The sequence below is a fragment of the Ambystoma mexicanum genome, chromosome 3p (genome assembly GCF_040938575.1).
Source record: "Ambystoma mexicanum isolate Mex_15411 chromosome 3p, UKY_AmexF1_1, whole genome shotgun sequence".
NCBI classification, from domain to species: domain Eukaryota; kingdom Metazoa; phylum Chordata; class Amphibia; order Caudata; family Ambystomatidae; genus Ambystoma; species Ambystoma mexicanum.
In genome coordinates this window covers 253,173,835-253,190,949 of record NC_090925.1, presented here as the reverse complement: position 1 = coordinate 253,190,949, position 17,115 = coordinate 253,173,835, and the positions used below count along the sequence as shown (strand labels likewise).

The 17,115-nt window shown below is 42.7% G+C and overlaps 1 protein-coding gene across 2 annotated transcripts in view; it reads right to left on the bottom strand.

Annotated features, from left to right (window-relative positions):
- Positions 1–17,115, bottom strand: part of ADRM1 (ADRM1 26S proteasome ubiquitin receptor) — a 337,972-nt gene that overhangs the window by 259,140 nt on the left and 61,717 nt on the right. Inside the window, exons 2-3 of one of the 2 annotated variants that reach the window (XM_069650735.1) lie at positions 5,525–5,637; positions 3,823–4,047 (exon numbers count right to left, since the gene is read on the bottom strand). In XM_069650735.1, the coding sequence (XP_069506836.1) occupies positions 3,823–4,032 (210 nt within the window). In that variant the 5' untranslated portion in view covers positions 4,033–4,047; positions 5,525–5,637. The remainder of the gene's footprint in view (positions 1–3,822; positions 4,048–5,524; positions 5,638–17,115) is intronic. The other variant, XM_069650736.1, reaches the window with a different exon arrangement.

Below are 17,115 nucleotides of genomic sequence, written 5' to 3'. Positions count from 1 at the left end.
GTTCCTGTCAAATACTACAAACCTGGAAGCTGCCGAAGTTGACCACTGGAGCTTAAACAGAAGAGGAAGATGAAGAAACAACGGCCGTATCGATTTCCAGCGACCGGAGAGCATTCTATGTAACCGGAGCCTACTGTAACCCTTCCTACCAATCGCCCTGGGGGTCCCATATGCGACAACTCCTACCCAGAGGATGGTGAGATCCACTAGTCTCAAGAAGACCTGACTTTTGAGCCATCCCACGACATGCTGAAACCTTGTTGGGCTGCAATACCACAATACCCTTGGACCTCAACCCATTGTGTGGTGCATAGTCCCCTAAAGTTCAAATCCATCCGAAACTGGTGGCCTCCTTCTGGCTCTCCAGAGACAGGATTTGAATTCCAGAATGCAGGACCAAGAGAGTGACGAGAATCAAACCGCAATATTCTTTCTTCATCTGGCTGCTGTAAAGGGCACCAAAACCACGAAGAAACCCTTGCCTGGAGTCTTCCCCATTGATCCCTCCTGCAAACTCCTTTCCAGTATCCTGTCTTTAGTATTCAACCACAAAGTTTTTGGCTGCAGATCCTGAAGAAATCCTGCTGCAAACTCTTCTTCCGTGCTGAAGTACTGTGTTGGCTGGGGTATTACTCACCTTTCGCGATTCCTGTGTAGCTTTGGGGTGTTTCATTTGATTGGGTGTACTCTCATCCAGTTCACCCAGGCCCACTGCTGGAATCCTTGTAGGGAGTCTTCTTTGAAGTCCCTGGACCCCACCTAACTGTAGTGAACTACTTACTTGCTTTGAAGAGACTTCCACCACAGGAACTCTGACTTTCTGCAGCTGAACCCTATCTCACCATGCCTACAGCTGGCACCTAGACCACTAGGGTCCCTATTCTGCTTCTGAGAGTACTCATGCAATGGACTAGGGTAGGACTGGATAAGAAAAGCTTTCTGCCTTGAAAAATACATGTATGTTACTTACTTGTACCAGAGTTAGTTTGGTAACTGTCCCTCTGAAACATGAGCAGTTACAAAAGCTCTCACTTTGAATGCGTTTTGCCCTTCTTAAAAAGTATGCATAAGATTATTTTACTCACCTGTGAATTGGTTCCCCCACTTTCCAAAAGTAATACCGTTGGCTTCACTTTAAGTGTATAAGTTTACCAACTGGGCGTTGCTTCCCCCGACCTGCTGAATAGCCTGTCTAAAATAAGTCTACATTGGGTTTTACTTACCGTGAATAACATTGGGTCATTCTCAGAGTGTAACATTGGGTTTTGCTTTCCCTGGTCTGCTTCATACAGATTCTAAAACAGCCTTATGTTTATACATGATGGTAGCTTCTTTAAAAATAAAAGTATATAGGTCTTACTCCACTTGAATAACTGTCATTCTGAATAAGTATACAGTGGTTTAGCCGACCTTGGTCTGCCTGGTAATAGTTTAGAGTTCTTGCTTACCTTAGTCGGTCTTCCACTGATCTGAAAAGTAACTAATAGTCTTACTCACCTAGTTTAACTGAATGTTATCTTGAATTAAGTTAGGGTTTTACTAATCTTGGTCTGCCTTGTGCCATCCTAAAATAGAGTTATTGCTTATCTCAATCTGTGTTCCACTGATCTGAAAAGCAACTCTAATAGTTTCAGAAATTAGGTCTTACTCGCCTGGTATAACTGAAGGTCATCATAAATGCAGTTATACGTTTATATTGTTCCATGAATTTGTGTTCCACTATTCAGAAAAGTAGCCTGGTAACAGGTATGGTTTACTATGTGATTTCTTCACAGAGTGTCACTGCATGACTCGCAGGGTCTACTACCCTTGAATTATAAACTATTGATAAAAAAAAAATATGTAACCTGGTTTTACTCCCCAATAGCGGATAGCATTCTGAATGTGTTATAAGTTTACCCAACCTTGAGCTGCTCACTGCTATTCTTAATAAGGTAATACTTTGGGTTGTATCCCTTAAGTAATGAGTTTTTTTATAATTGTGTTTTAATATAATGAGATAGTACTTATTTACCCAAGATTTATCTTGGCCTATTTGTATTTAAATAAACCATTTATTTTTACAGTACATAATATTTCAGTGTTTCTTTGGACCAGATGTATGTTACAATTTGTACCAAGCTACAACCCTCTCTCCCTCCTAAGATAAGCCTGGCTGCTCCATCCATGCTACCTCATTCTCAGGTGGGAAGAGTGTAGCTTATGTACTGGCTCAGATGTACGTTTTTGTGATGTCTTGATAGGACTTTAGAAAAACTATCCCAACAATCCGGCCTTGCTGCCCCCCCTATCCCCTTCCCCTCTTCCCCCCCAATCCCTCCCTTTCCCCCCCAATCCCTCCCCTTTCCCACCTACCCCCCCCCCCCAACTTTCCCCTCCCCCCAGGGCATAGGTTTGAATACTTAGCAGGATTTCCTCCTCAGAGAAAACCTCATCATTACACCTGAAATGAGTTAAAGAGTTCATAGTAATGGTTTATCCACTTAGCTCGTGTGAAGGTACCATCAGAAGTCTCCCTTGGGGCTTCAAAGCCCTTAGCCACTAGCACCCAGAAAGGGCTACAGCCTTTGCCGAGTCCAATCTTCTTCAATAAATCAGTTTGGTAACATACTCCATCTTTTTATCCCTCTGCAGTTTTTTAATACCCCCTCTTAATGTTAATCAATTGCCACGAGGACACATGGCTTTACTTAGTTGTTTTGTTTAATGCCCTGCGTTACAAGACAAACCAGGGGGCATCCCATGATGAGAGTAGGACTACTGCATAGGCGCGCAACAAATGGGTTCACTTAATCCCACAACAATAAGTCTACTCTTTCTACAGATGTTCCCTTCCAGGAACTAGAGGTGGCCACCCAAAAACCTACTTCCTACCCTCTCCAAAATTAGCAACTATAGGTACATCTGCATTCATGCGCTAGTCTGAAAAAGTGTATAGGTCAGTCTGTTCTGTGGACCTTCCCCATCTACATCGTGGGATTACATAAGTGTTGATTGATTGACTGCCCCTTTAATGTTCCTCTACTCTGCAGATCAACACTTCGCAACACAGGACAAAAGGAACAGCTATCCTAAGGTCCCTGTATTGCTATGTAGGTCTAACCCATAAAAGTATGCTTACTTACTGATCATCCCCTCGTTAAAACCATAGAAATGCCCACAGTCAAGGAGTACGCCCACACCAAGGATCCAGATTAAATGGGTATACCTATTTTATTAATCCTTTCCAAAATAGAAATATTAGGTAGTGCTACTTGAGGGAATAACGCATCCATAATATTTGACAATAGTTGTGCTCCTCCAAAGACCCTTAACAACATGAGTGACCAATCTACAGATGCATGTCTATGCCTACCCAACCACCCCTTTACAGCAGATGATTCTTGGTGTGCCCATTCCAAAGCTTTTGTGCTAAATAACCAACACATTTAGGACTGATTGATGCAGTCATTTTGCAGTGTAAGGTGAACAATAGCTCAATCTTGATCTTTACTAAAAAAGTACAGCCTATATTTCTGTGTGAGCATCAAACCTAAACACCAAAATGTCTGGTTTATGCATGATTTCTGGGCCCACCAAACTTTAACTTAAACATTATATTCTAGCAAGACATGGATGCAGAAACCAGATGGGTGTGCTCATTTAGAAAAAGGAAAATACATTTTGAGATACACATGCTTTGGTATATTTCCGGCAGCGTCTCAGGTCCCAGAAACGAGCAAAAAGGAAAACATTCAAACTAACTCTTAGGATTAAAAGATCGTATTTTATTAGAGTAGAAATGGGGAATCTTATGGAAATCACAAGCAACTAAATACTTACATCCTCCACATTACCCGAAGTTCGGTCCTTCCAGCAAAAGTGAATGAGGGAATCGTCTGTCTGCTGAATGTAGACCATTCCTTTCCGTTTGTCTGGGGTAACCGTGGCACCTTTCATAGTCATCTTGCCAGCCCTGAACTCCACGAGGTACTTGCTGGAAGATCCACGAGACCCTGGCACCAGGCTAGGAAACAACGCTCCAGAAGACATCGTGTAAGAAAACTCCTGGAGAGAGGAACTAAACATCAGCCATACCATACCTTATATAAACATCTACAAAAAATAAGCATTTAATGAATGTAAAACTGATAATTCCCCGTCCAAATAAGAAACTGTGCTGTGCGAACGTGACTTATGTTTGGCTAGTCGCTTGCAAATGAAAAGGTTACCGTGCTTTAAATGATTTTCCAGGAAGAACCCTTACATTGCGACTAATTATATTGCGTACCCCATATTGCTAAATGCACTACTTTATCCAGGGTGCACAACTTCTTTTGCTGGGGGGCTGAAAGTAACTGGCAAGTCCCACACAGTGGGTCGAAGTCTAAATGGGAATGAGAGGGTGTGCAAGCGCATCAGTGTGCAAATTAGAGTTAAAAGAAAATGGGTTTAAGATGTACTTATTTATTTATTCATTCATTCATTTTCGACTGTAACGTGCGATACATAGCCTGCTCATGGCATTAACGCTTTGATTTAATTGTATTATGGGACTGAAATCATGAATTTAAATGGAAGTAAAACTGCACCGATGCGTGACTAACTGCAACCACTTCATAATTAAACTCACATGGCTTGAAGGGCCATAAACAATGCCCTTCGGGCCACATTCGGCCCACTTGTGGTGCAGCATTGTTATAGACAATAAGACCCACTGCCCCTAAAAAGGGGTCTGTGGAGGCACTGTACATTTAACAGAACCTGTGGATCAAGCAGAACGTAGGTGGGATTTCCTAGGTGAAAACCAACATCTTACGGGCCAGAAAACTATTTCTTAAATAAGTAGTGCCCCATCACACATAAAATGGTTAACTCTCAAACACCAAATAACAGCAATTCAAAATACATCCCATTGTGCAGTGGGATAATGCCATACTGAAACAGACACCTTAAATTCAGATGCCCGGAGGCTTCCAGACGTTGATATATTTACACTGAGGAATTCGACAAACCTTTTAAATCCAAAATATACTTTGACGTTGGGTGCACACTCCTGTAACTGGAATTACCAGCAGTCACATACAGGGACCATATGTTGCACTGCTCCAAGGTAACCCAGCAAGGTAAACCTTTCAAGAGAACATCGTTTTCCCCTTTGATGCATTCCATTGGCACTTCTGGAACAGGATTGCGCCCCCTTATGGGAAATCAATTTAATAGGAGTAGAGACAACTATTAATAATGCAGTGCATAAGAGTGTTTTTAATGGGTAAACCAATGCCTCGATGGTTTTAATACAGGGATACCAGTAAACTGCAACAATCCTACCTCACAGGTTCCGTGGATGATTCACCTTGGCTCTGTCCAATAGCTTAATTGCCCACACATATTCTGTCCACACCCAACAATCCAGAGTCCGAGTCACTCATCTCTGATCAACAAGTGCTCTAGTTTCTCTCCCAACATGGAGGTCCTCTGCCTCATTTCTGAATTAATGCCTAAAGAGCCACTTGGAGAGCACGGTCCAGCTTTACTCATTTACCTGTTTGAGATAGATTTTAAGTCTCTGCTGTTAGTTGTTCCCCGAATCAGTTACTAGTTGGACTACTCCGTTTTCACCAAATGGCTCAGTACACTTGATCTTTTATGGTACACCTAGGGAGGGCAATAGGATAAAAACATACTTAAATCAATTGAAAGTAAATAAATATTCCCACTAAAACCTTGCCTAAAAATGTACCTCGTGTTTATATGGTCTCGGCCACAAGTCTTTTACCGAACAGTCTAAACAAAATGCATATTTTAAAGTGCTCACAAAAGCTGCAAAAACATAACTAGCTGCAAAAAAAAAAACCTAGCAGCGTTTCACAACAATCAGTGTAATCATTAACATAAATGCAGTGAAGGATGTGCTATCCGGCACCTTATTTAGAAGAACACACCATTAACCATCACCTCCAATGCCAGGAAAAGTACCAGTTCCGACTAAGAAAATCCCCAATAAAGCTTCAGAGTGGGATAAAAGAGCAAACAAGCAAGGACGCTTTTTTATCTGCCTCAGAAAAAAGATATGTTTCAGTATGCAGAACCATTGGGTTTCCAATGCTGCCAGAAATTGATCTTTCACTGTACAGCACATTTTACCATTCCTAGCCTGTACTCAGTGCCCCATTTGCTCTCCTATAAGGCGCCCCTAATCAGGGTATTTAACTTTATGATCGATGTACACTGATCAGCATAGTAGTCGCTCTTCTAGATCATGACTGCAACTCAGAGACCTAAACTCTGTTAGTTCCTCTTGGCGGATTGCTAGAAGACCTCATGCCTGCACCCTTTAGCCAAGTGCTCCAGTCAATTTTCTGTCCACCATCTAATCCGCCATCCCCCCTACTCCCTGCCGAGTCTAGTTAGCCTCGACTTTTTTTTTAAAATTAGATTAGTTTTATTTCTTTAAAGTGAGTTACTAAACCTAAACACAGTTGTCAACATTTAAGCTAAAATAGATATTTATTTTTATATTGTGGGTTTACCCATTTAACAATTCAGAGAATAAAGCGTCAATTCAAAATTCTGAGCAGACCATCAAGTAGTTACAAACTCACAGCATGTTTTACGGTGAACTCTTTTCTGTGGTTTTACCATGAAGGACCAAGATGTACGGTGGATCTTAAGTGGAGGAGATTGAAAGAATAAAATATAGGTTCTTCAGGCTCATCCACGTTCACGATTGTATATTGAGCCAACAGTAGGAAGCGGCCTGCAGCCCCTTATTCACATCTCTGCCACTGCTTTTGTGAAATAAGTCACTTCATTAATGAGCAGCTGCACTATGGTGTACAAAGGATTGACTTTTTGAATAAACATAGTTATTCATATGTTAATATAATTCAGCATCAGTTTGCAGCCAACTATATTCTTTCTGTTAATTTTCAGCACTATTTAGTGCTCCTTTTTTTCATAAATCGAATCACCAACTCACACTCTAACCCATTCATGGTACTTTGCTGATGCTCCATTATGTATTGGATCATTCATTTATTTAACCATATCTCAAATCTAAACTTTTAGACTTATTCTAACCCCAACTCAAACCAACAAACTATTGCAAATTCCTCTGCCCAAATGTATACTAATCCTAATTTTCATTGCTCGTTACAGGGTGGGAATCTGGTATTCCCTGCATTCTATAGAAAATTCTTACAACTTATTCAGCAGGAGACTAAAAAAAAAAAAGAAAAGAAAAAAAACACCTCTTGAACACTGGGGGTAATGTTTCTTCATGCGTCAGCATGTTGTTTGCAAATACAACAAATATTTTGCCAACACGTTCAAAAGTCGTGTTTGTTTCCCTTAGGTCAAGTAGATAAACTAATTTACACAACTTGCAGGTGTATCAGGATTAAGCCCTGGAGTGATACGCTTGGCAAGCAAGAAATGGTATGCATGGGGAGAACAGACAGGTGAGACCTTAGGCCTGGCTTGTACCTGCACTACACACGGGCAATCTTCAAACCAAGAGCATATGACATACATGGGTTCTATGTCTTTTTTGCTTTTTTGTAGGTCGCCTTACAAAAAGACCTATTTTTTTGCCAATTTTAGGCGGCCTACAAAAAGCAAAAGGGTATTTTGCTTCGCCCCCCGTAACCCCTCCCTCTCTGGCAGGTTATGTCAGAAACTGGAGGGTTTCACCCGACCCCTGTCTCCCCCCTCCCCCCCCCGAACCCTCCTCACTCCTCCCGCGCGGCTACCCTCCCCCACCCAAGACTCCCCCTTCCTCTCCTTCCCCCCCCCCCCCCCCCCCCCAACATAAACACACATACAAACACACACGCAAACCAAACATGTACACGTTATCCCCCGGCGGCGCTTCTGGGTCCCGTCATGCCTGCCAGTCCCTGCCCGCACTCGTGTGCGGCAGGGGCATGACAGTTCAATTTAGAAAGACCATTCTGTGCGGTCACGGAGTGGTCTTTCTAAATCGATCTTTTCGGTTTTTTTTGGAAAAAGGTCTTTTGACCCAATACCCATACATGATTTACCGTATTCATATTTCTGGTGCTTGTATCTGCTAAGATTCACATGCTCTGCATATAGCTCAACATCTTTTTTTGAAGATCGAAAAGTGACTTCAACCTGGGCGTTTCGGTAACGCTATCCCCAGTGTGACGTGTAGTGTACCCATGATCCCTCCCGCATCCCCCCCGCACCCTCCACCCCCCCCCCCCGGGGTTGTTATAGTTCTGCCATGAGGGAGCCTGAATAGAACGGGTGAGTGAATACAGAATAATAGGAAGGTGTAAGATGTCTACGTTATTTCAATTCCAAGAGTGGAGGAAGGGTGGGCATGTGAATCTAAGCGGAAACAACAAGCACCAGAAATAGGATTACGATAAGGTATGATCGGATCAGTTATTTATAACGCGCTTAATACCCAGAGGTTTCCAAGCGTGGACCCAGGGATCGAACCTGTGGTGCTCTGGGTCGTCTTGCTTCCGTCCAAGGGGAGCACATTGCCCCTGAGCCATCCTCCCAAGACTTCTGATGCTTGTGAATCTGCTTAGAATCACATGCTGTGCATAGATTAGCAAACAGTACCAGGAGAGGGTGGTGGGATGTTTGAAGGAACATCAGCAAAAATATGTCTTAATACCACCTGAGAACAAGTCTTAGAATGTACATCTAAGCAGTAATGTTGTGTAAAGGTGTGAATAGAACTCCAGGAAGCCGCTTTGTAAATAGCATCTAGAGGAATATTTGCCAATGAAAGCTATAGTAAGTAGCTCCTGTGCCTCGAGTATTATGCGCTTTAGGCGTAAAAGGTAAGGTGCTCTTTGACCGGGAGTAACACATCTGGGTACATTTAAACAATCCATTTTGAGATTGCAGACTTGGAGACAGAATCTCCTTCTATACCAGTGGTAATGGATAAGAAAAATTAATCTGTCTTCCAAAGTGGTTTAGTTTTATTGAGGTAGTGCATCACTGCTCTCCTAACATTCAGTGTGTAAAAGACTTATTTCAGCTGAATTGGTTGGGTTTTGAAAGAAAGATGGTAGTTGTATGGATTGGTCTACATGGAATTTAGAGAAATGTAGGTGCAAAGCGTGGCTGGGTGCGCAAAACCACTTTGTCCTTATGAATAGTAACAAATTGGGTCTTGAACTGAGAGCGCCCGCAGTTCACTTACCCTCCTAATGGAAGTAATAGCCACCAGAAAAGCAGTCTTATTATTAGGTAAGAACCTTAAGACTACATTTGTGCATTGGTTCAAAAGGAGGGCCCATAGGTTTAGTAAGGGTGACATTCGAGTCCCATCCGGGAGTTGGATTAGAAATAGGTGGGTGAAGTCTTTTAACCAGTTCCATAGAAGTTTTGATTAGAAGGACTTTCCACCAGGAAACCTTGCTTTGAGAGGTGGTATAAGCAGAGAGGGCAGCAAAGTGGACCTTCAGTGAGTTAAAAATGAATTCTGGGTCTAAGAGGGGAGTTAGGTAAAGCGTGTGTAACACCAAATAACAAAGCACTTCTGGTTGATTGAAATAAGTGTCTGGTATTTGGTTTACATGCCTCTTTATAGAATGTCCATACATCTTTGAGGCAGTTGGAGATGCCCGAACTCTATGACTTCAGGACCAAAGCTGCCAAGTTGAGAGTATGAGGGCATGGGTGACAAAATTCACTTAGTTTAAGACATCATTGTGAACTTGCAAGGTCCTGAAAAGCTGAAAGCATAAAAGGGATTTCCACAGCAAAAGTGGGCCGTCTGTGGATGTAAAAAAATCTCTGTGCAGCAGAGGACTGCAGGGATGACAGCTGTCAGGAGCCTGCCTGATTTAAACATGTATATAAACTGAAACCAAATGTTTGCAATCTAAAAGGCCTGTTAGTGTGAGTAACCTATGTTGTAATTGTTTTGATCCCATGGTTTAAAATCTTGAACGAGAATTCTAGCTGCTATTTTGAAATCACAAGTTTGTTTTAAGCTAAGGAAAAATGCTACAGAATTAATTAAATCAAGCCCGGCTAAAGCTACCAAACTGGAATAACAGGTTCCTCACAGAAGGAAGGCCTTTTCCTCCACCAGGAAATCACACCAAAGCGATAATTATAGGGTTTGGAAAGAACCTGGTCTACAGAGCCATAGGGAACAATGTACAGCTGCTGCTAAGGAAATGCGAGGTGTGAGGACAGTCGTAAATGGCCTCTGCCAAGAGCAAACAGGGAGGAGACTGCATCTGGACTGCAAAGAGACAAAAAGAGGTGGAGCTAAAACATCATATGTTGCTTAACAAGGACAAAGAACACATTAAAAAAAAAACACAGATAACTTACTGCTTAAAAATGTGAAAAATATGAAAACAACAGATTTGTGAGTCTAAATTTTGGCTGCCCGTTTCAAGAGGCGGAAAAATCGTGTGACATGTTCTGGAAAGAAACAGCAGGAAATGTGATTTTACACAAAATGTATTGCTGCTAGTATGAAACTTTATACACTTATGCCCATGTTAAACGCGCACACTTGAAGAAATTTGCTTATAAAATTGGACAGTGTGTGCCTGACGAAAAGGGCAACATTCTGTGAAAAGCAAGATCCCACAGCTCCGGGGTTTTGAGGGATAGCTGATATATAACATATGTGATCTGTGTACGTGATTGTTATAGAGGCTGCACATGTGGAAATATGTATTGTGCCAAAAGTAGATTTTGTGTTCAAGAGGCTAGGGGTGGATTCTCAGCCTCATAAAGGTGACACTCTGTTTCTCTCCTCCTATCAAGACAGAGAGTAGACTCTGATCCAATCACCTGCCAAAGGAGGCGAGCGTAGGATAAACCAGCCCACATACACTTCCTTTATCATAGCATAAATAGAGACAGCTCACCACTCGGAAATACAGACAGATTCACTCACTATCCTGATACTGGCGGAGTACCCTGCTGCTGGACTCTACATCTTCCTTGCTCCAGACTCTTGAAACTTGGCAAAACAGAAACCCATTGCATAGCTGAACCACTTTCAGCTAGGCCTCAAATTCCAGAACCAGAATCGCACAAACCTAAGGGGCAGCATCAAAATACATCCGGGCTGCGCTGTACTGCTTGCCTGCTGAAATAATTATCAGAACCAAAAAGGGCGGATTCAATCCAGTCCTGTGCCGTGCTGTGACCAGAGTGCTTTGCAGACCCAGTCTAGTCCTGTTCTGTTCTGTGACCAGAGCACCTTGCTGATTGCAGATCCAATCCGATGCGCCCAGGCATCTATCCTAAAACCAGATCCAATTCCCTGACCAGAATCTTGACGGACCAGAATCCTGACAGTTCTGTTTAAAAACATATCTAGTGAGTATCTATAGAAAGAACTGTGTTACTAGCATATGTACCTTGCTTAGTTAAGCCCTATCTTAAACCCATCCTATCTTGTATTCAGAACCTGTATTGTTAGGAATACTTTTGAATTGTCTTAACTCTCTATCCAATCCCTCCTATCTTCCTCCTGTACTAGTATTGTTAAAACTCTCTTTGCGCTGATATTTTCTAAACTGAAGAAGGCGAGTGTCCTCTGCAGGCAGACATTCTGATCACGTGGCTGTGTTCCTGTGTGGTATCTGTTTTGTTCATAGTCATCCTCTAGTGTAAGAAATCCTTTTGTCATTTTAAAAGTACATTCCTGTTTTCCATTCTTGCGCCTATCTCGAAAAAACGAACTCCACTAAAACGTCCATAACTCCCTCAGCATTCCAAATCAATACGGTTCACCCGTTATAGCGCAGTGAAAAGTTTGCCGCAAATTTTCGCTTAGGGAAATTCTTACACGTGTAAAAAAGCTTTGGAGTGCTTCCGACTTGAATTTTAAGATTCCAAATTGTTTCTTGGTATTAAATCATTGCTTGTGTTTGTGTGCAACTATCCAAAGCGGCTCCCATAAAAATGTTTAGCAATTTCAGCGATTTTGACCATATTTGGTGTTTTTACCCAGTCCATTCTAAAGATAACTTTAAAAGCCATTCTGACAGCTTGACAGTCAATTCCGTTTTTCTCTCGTGTTTGCTGGGAGAAAGTGGGACTGATATCCTGTTTGAATTCTGCCATTCCTGAATACCTGCTCTCCTACCATCTCTTTACATTGCCTATTGGGGTTGAGGGGTGTGCAGGGGGAACCTAGAACCACAGTGCTATCTGATCTGAACACACACACAAAAGTATTATTTCTGTGCTGAATTGTTTTGCTCACTATTACTCTTGTGTATTAAAGAGATTATTCAGTGTTACATCACCCCATTGGTTATTGTGTACCCATTAAAAACAGTGTGATTAAATTGTAAATACATAAATAAATATTGTAACTTTGCAAACCAGCCTGATTCCTGGTTCAGTGTGACCGGGGGGGGGGTTCCAGGAGAGGGGCGTGATAGGAGTGGTATATCGTTCAGAATAAAGAACTTTTAGACAAAAATAAATAAGGATTGCAGTTGTGCACTACATGCTAGGCGTTGACTTAGGTGAGTGCCGGATTGAAAATCACTTATAGTATGCACGGATGAGCATGTGGTACCAGAAAAATGCAGGAAGCCATCATTCCTATTAGCCACATGGCTTTCCTTACGGTTATCTGCCGACCAGCTACATATTGAGGGATTGGGAACAAGATGTTTTGGATCCTCTCGTTGGAGGGGAAGACAAGGCTGTCACCTGTCTTGAAATATGAAAGTGTGCATCTTTCATGTCCAAGGTTGCAATGAAAGTGCTTTAGCAGTGGAATTACCTCCTGCAGACTCGTCATCATGAACCTTTGAGGGTTGACATACTTGTTTGTAGGGTGCAGATGTAATACAGGACACATGGTAAGATCCTTTTTTGGGGTACAAGGAAGTAGATTGAAAAGATACCCTTGTTTACCCGGTGAGTCGGGACGAGTTCTATCGCTCCCGTTGCAGCAGGCCCCCCACTTCAGCTTGAATAATAAGGAGATGGTCTGGAGACATTCTTCTTGTTTTTGGCTGGTGGTACTAATGCGTCTGGAGAAACACGATACAGTATCCCCCACCCACTGTCTTGAACACCCACTTGCCTGAAGTAATCCCCTCACAGGTGTGGATGAAGTATATCATCAGACCTACTGGAGATATGTGGGAGGGTATTCGGACTGGAGAGTCATTTGTTGGCTGGGGTAGTGGAGCCTATGGCATCTGCATTTCTACCCCATCCTTTGCCACGCCAAAAACCCCACTATTGAGAGGTTGGATAGGCGTTTGACAACCCTTGAGTGGAGTCCCTGGGTGAACCTCCTGTGGTGTAGGAGGCCTGTGTGGGTCTGGAAAAGGACTGCCCACGAAGGACAGGAAGGTGTTGAAAACCCAGCGCTGCAGGTACTGTTTGCTGGATATTTGATTTAATGACTTTAGAGTTGTGCTCCTTTTTCACCGTCTCAAGGGTATCGTCAACCGCTTTCCCCAAACAAAGCAGACTCCTCCATCGGTTTATTAATTAGGGAAGCCTGCGTCTAGGGTTTAAACCCAGATATTCCACAACCATGCATGGCGCTTCAGATGAGTTCCTTCAGCCAACACCAGGCCAGGGCCAGCTATCTCGTCCAAAATATGGTGCGTTTGTTTGGTTCCGCAAGCGAGGTCGCGGTAGAACATGGTAACAATTTGGATGTGCGATTGGAGATGGTGCAATGAAAAGTCACGCAGTGGGGGCACTGGGTGCAGTGTGTGCATACTGCCAGTATGGCAGAGGGTATGGTTGAAGTGTAGCTTGTATGGGTTCTTTACTATGCTGTTTGCAGATTTGTTTGAAGTAGGGCCATTGTTGTGAAAATGTTGTGGTTAGGTTGGTAGTTACACAATACTTTGTGAATGGCAGTGGGTAGGGGTGATGGAGGCTGTGGTACGTTTGTGGATGCTGCTAATTGCTACCTGTTTTTTCGTTTTATGGTGCGAGGGAGTTGGGTTGAAGTGCTGATACTTATGTTACGGTTGTGCACAATGTTAGCTGCCCACATGGTCTCATGCATGGATTTATAGTATTTTGCTGGGTGTGGGCAAGGGTGGACTGTTGTGTGCATGGCGAAAGGTGTGCTGGGTGTGCCGCAGGATCATTGTGGCTGCTGAAATAGGGCATCCGGTAGGAAAGGTTTCTGGTGGAGGGGCTTAACGTGCTCTCAGAGTGTTTAACTGGAAATATGGAGTTGTGTACAGAACCCTTCCTCCCTCTTGCTCCTCTTCCCTCCTTTTTCTTTTCACTCTGATAATCTCCCTCCACCCCCATTCTCACCCTCTTACCCCATCTGATTCCCTCCTCCTTCTCCTCCCCTCTCAGTTCTACTGCACTACTCTCCCTCCTCCCTTCAGTTTAATTGCTCTACTTACTGTTTTGTTGGACTGATTCGTAATTGTAAATTGCTTCTATTGTTACTGTTATAATGTTATATGTATCCTGTTAAAATGTGCAGCGCTTTGGAGGAAAGCGCCATATAAACATAACAAATGATAGTGTGCAATGCCCAGGTTTAGTAGGCGATTGATGCAGGCGTTTTTGAAATGTTATAGTTGCCAATAGGCGCCACTAAGGGAGTGTTGGAAAATTTGAGTGTAAAAGGAAGAAGTATTGTGTCTGCTTTACTGAGGTGTGGTCCTAGCTGTAGCTGGAAAAGCACATGTGCCACATCATGGCATTCGGAGCATGGAGCCTTCGCAAAAGGAACTGTGGGGCTGCTCCAATGAGGATTTAAGGGTGTGGTTCACCGGAAGGGGTAGTGACTCATTTCCCCAAATTTCGATGCAGTTTGGTTGGCGGAGATGGACAGACGGCAAGTGCTTATAGTCGGTGATGCCTTTGTGCACCATCTGCACAGGTATGGTGTGGAAAGAGGCTTCGATACCGACTTTGAGTTGAAGGAGTGCAGGCTTTTTGGTGCACAGTTTATGAGTGATGTTTCAGGTGCATGGATCTCCTTTGCAAATGTGTGGCCTCTGTTGGTACTGTAGATGTGGTGGTCGTGCATTTTGGAGGACATTTGGGGCACATGTAGTGCTCAGGTTTGCTTGCTTACTTAAAGAAGTTGATGACAGCTGTGATGCAGATATTTCCTACTGCAAAGGTGATTTTCTCATCGATGACAATGGGAGAATGCCGGTGTAATTTGTCCACAGCCAGGGGTTGGGAGAGGTTGGATAAACAGAAGCATGTGCGACTTTATGTGCAGTACTCGGCTGTTCTGCAGCTACTATGAAAGAATAACCAGCCAGATTTCCAGTGGTTTCAAAGAAATTGATTTGTTTTACCTCCATTGGCAATGCTGTTGTGTTTGCCACTCTGCACAATGCGTTGCAGAGAATTCTGTAGAAATGTAAGATAAGCGTTCATCTTCAGTCGAGAAAAGTGTCAGGAGGAGAAGCAAACAGACAGTGAGCAAAAGAGAGAAAAACAAGGAAAAGAAAAAAACGGCATGAATGCACGTACATAACAAAAAGAGAAAAATATATATATGTGTTTTTAGAGACAATGCTAAAGAGACAAGCCCCATCCCTGTTTCACATTCCTCCCCCCACCCGCTCTAACACCCCCTGAATCCCATCCAGTTTCTAGCACAGTAATGCTGCGGATTCCACAGAACTTGGAGGATTAGACGTGGCACATCCAGCTTTTTAGTATGGCAGCTATGGCATTGGCCATGTGGTTGATGGTTGTGGTGTGTACATAACCACTGACAGAAGGTCTGTTTGTACCAATAAATGTAGGAGGCTATGGTGAAAGTGTGCAAGGTAAGGGGCATGCATCCTGTTTGTATGCATGCACTTGCTTAACGTTGCTAATATACATTCCCTGCAGCTTTTGTGGGCTCCCTTTTCCGACATTTGTAGTAAATGCGTTACAGCGGGAAGACCATATTGTGAAGTGTACAAGGTACATGTCAGGCATCATGTTATGAATGCAGTGTGTGCATTATATGATGTGTTATGGTATTTTGTGCCATTTGTATCGCGCCTACATACAAGTGTTTTAAGGCGCGGTGTGGAAAGGGAGGCGGAACGGAGGCCACGCAGATTTTGATTCCTCTAGAACAGCTGACATTGAGAGTGCGCAGGTGAATGAGAAGAGGGGAGGGCAAAGTGCAGTACATGGGAACAATACAAAATATAAATCAGGGCATACAATAAGCAGTGTCACACAGCAATTTGCTATACAACTCTGTAGGTTTGCTAATTACATCGGTACTTGTGTAGCAAATCTAGCTATTTAATATATCCTGTTCAATAAAAGCATAGCTCGCCCTGCGTAACTATCTTGCCCTCAAGAGTCTCTCCACCCTTTTTTCTGTTCACTGAAAGTGCAAAGAGGCTAATGGAGCGAGAGTGCAGCAGTAATCATCTTCTCCACTGAAGTGTCAAAGGCCTGTGTGGGAGTACTAGGCAAGAATTGTTTTTCTTTTTCAAATAATTGCAAACCTGAAGTAATTGGAATGATACTTTTATTGAGCCAACTATATCCTTCCTGGCAAAGAACAGTATGTGTTAACTTTACTTTTTTTTTTCTTTTTTAGATGACAGTCATGCAATTCCATTAAGAAAATATTCAAGTTGTTACATAATGTATAATTAAAGTATTGCTACTGTAAAACACTGCATTGCCTCCAGGCTTTACAGGAAAGTTTAGGTTAATCCATCTAAATCTCATAGTGTCAACCATATTTAATTTTGTTCGAGAAGATGCATCATATCTCAAAGCAAACAGTATGGAAAATGTACATGATCACACAACCAAATGCTATTGATAGCAAACATGGTTCTGTAACCTGCTGGTTGCATTGATCAGTGCAACTGGTGTTCAATCCATGAGCTAATCCCATACTCTCTTAGCACCCTGTTGCTTTGTACCAGTTACCCTGAAAGGGGGATAGCCGCAGCTACAATATTCCACCTAGTTTGTCCAGTTCTCTGCCTGCTACGCCATCTATTATGTTTAGTCTCTGACTTTATTTCCTCTTACATAATAAATACACAAAGTATATTAGATGTTTATGCAAAGTAGTGATCAATAGTGCCATCCAGTCTGTACATCTACAGATCTACTGCAATACCATAAACCGTAGTTAGCCTCCAGAGCTTGCATTGCTCTAGGATTATGATT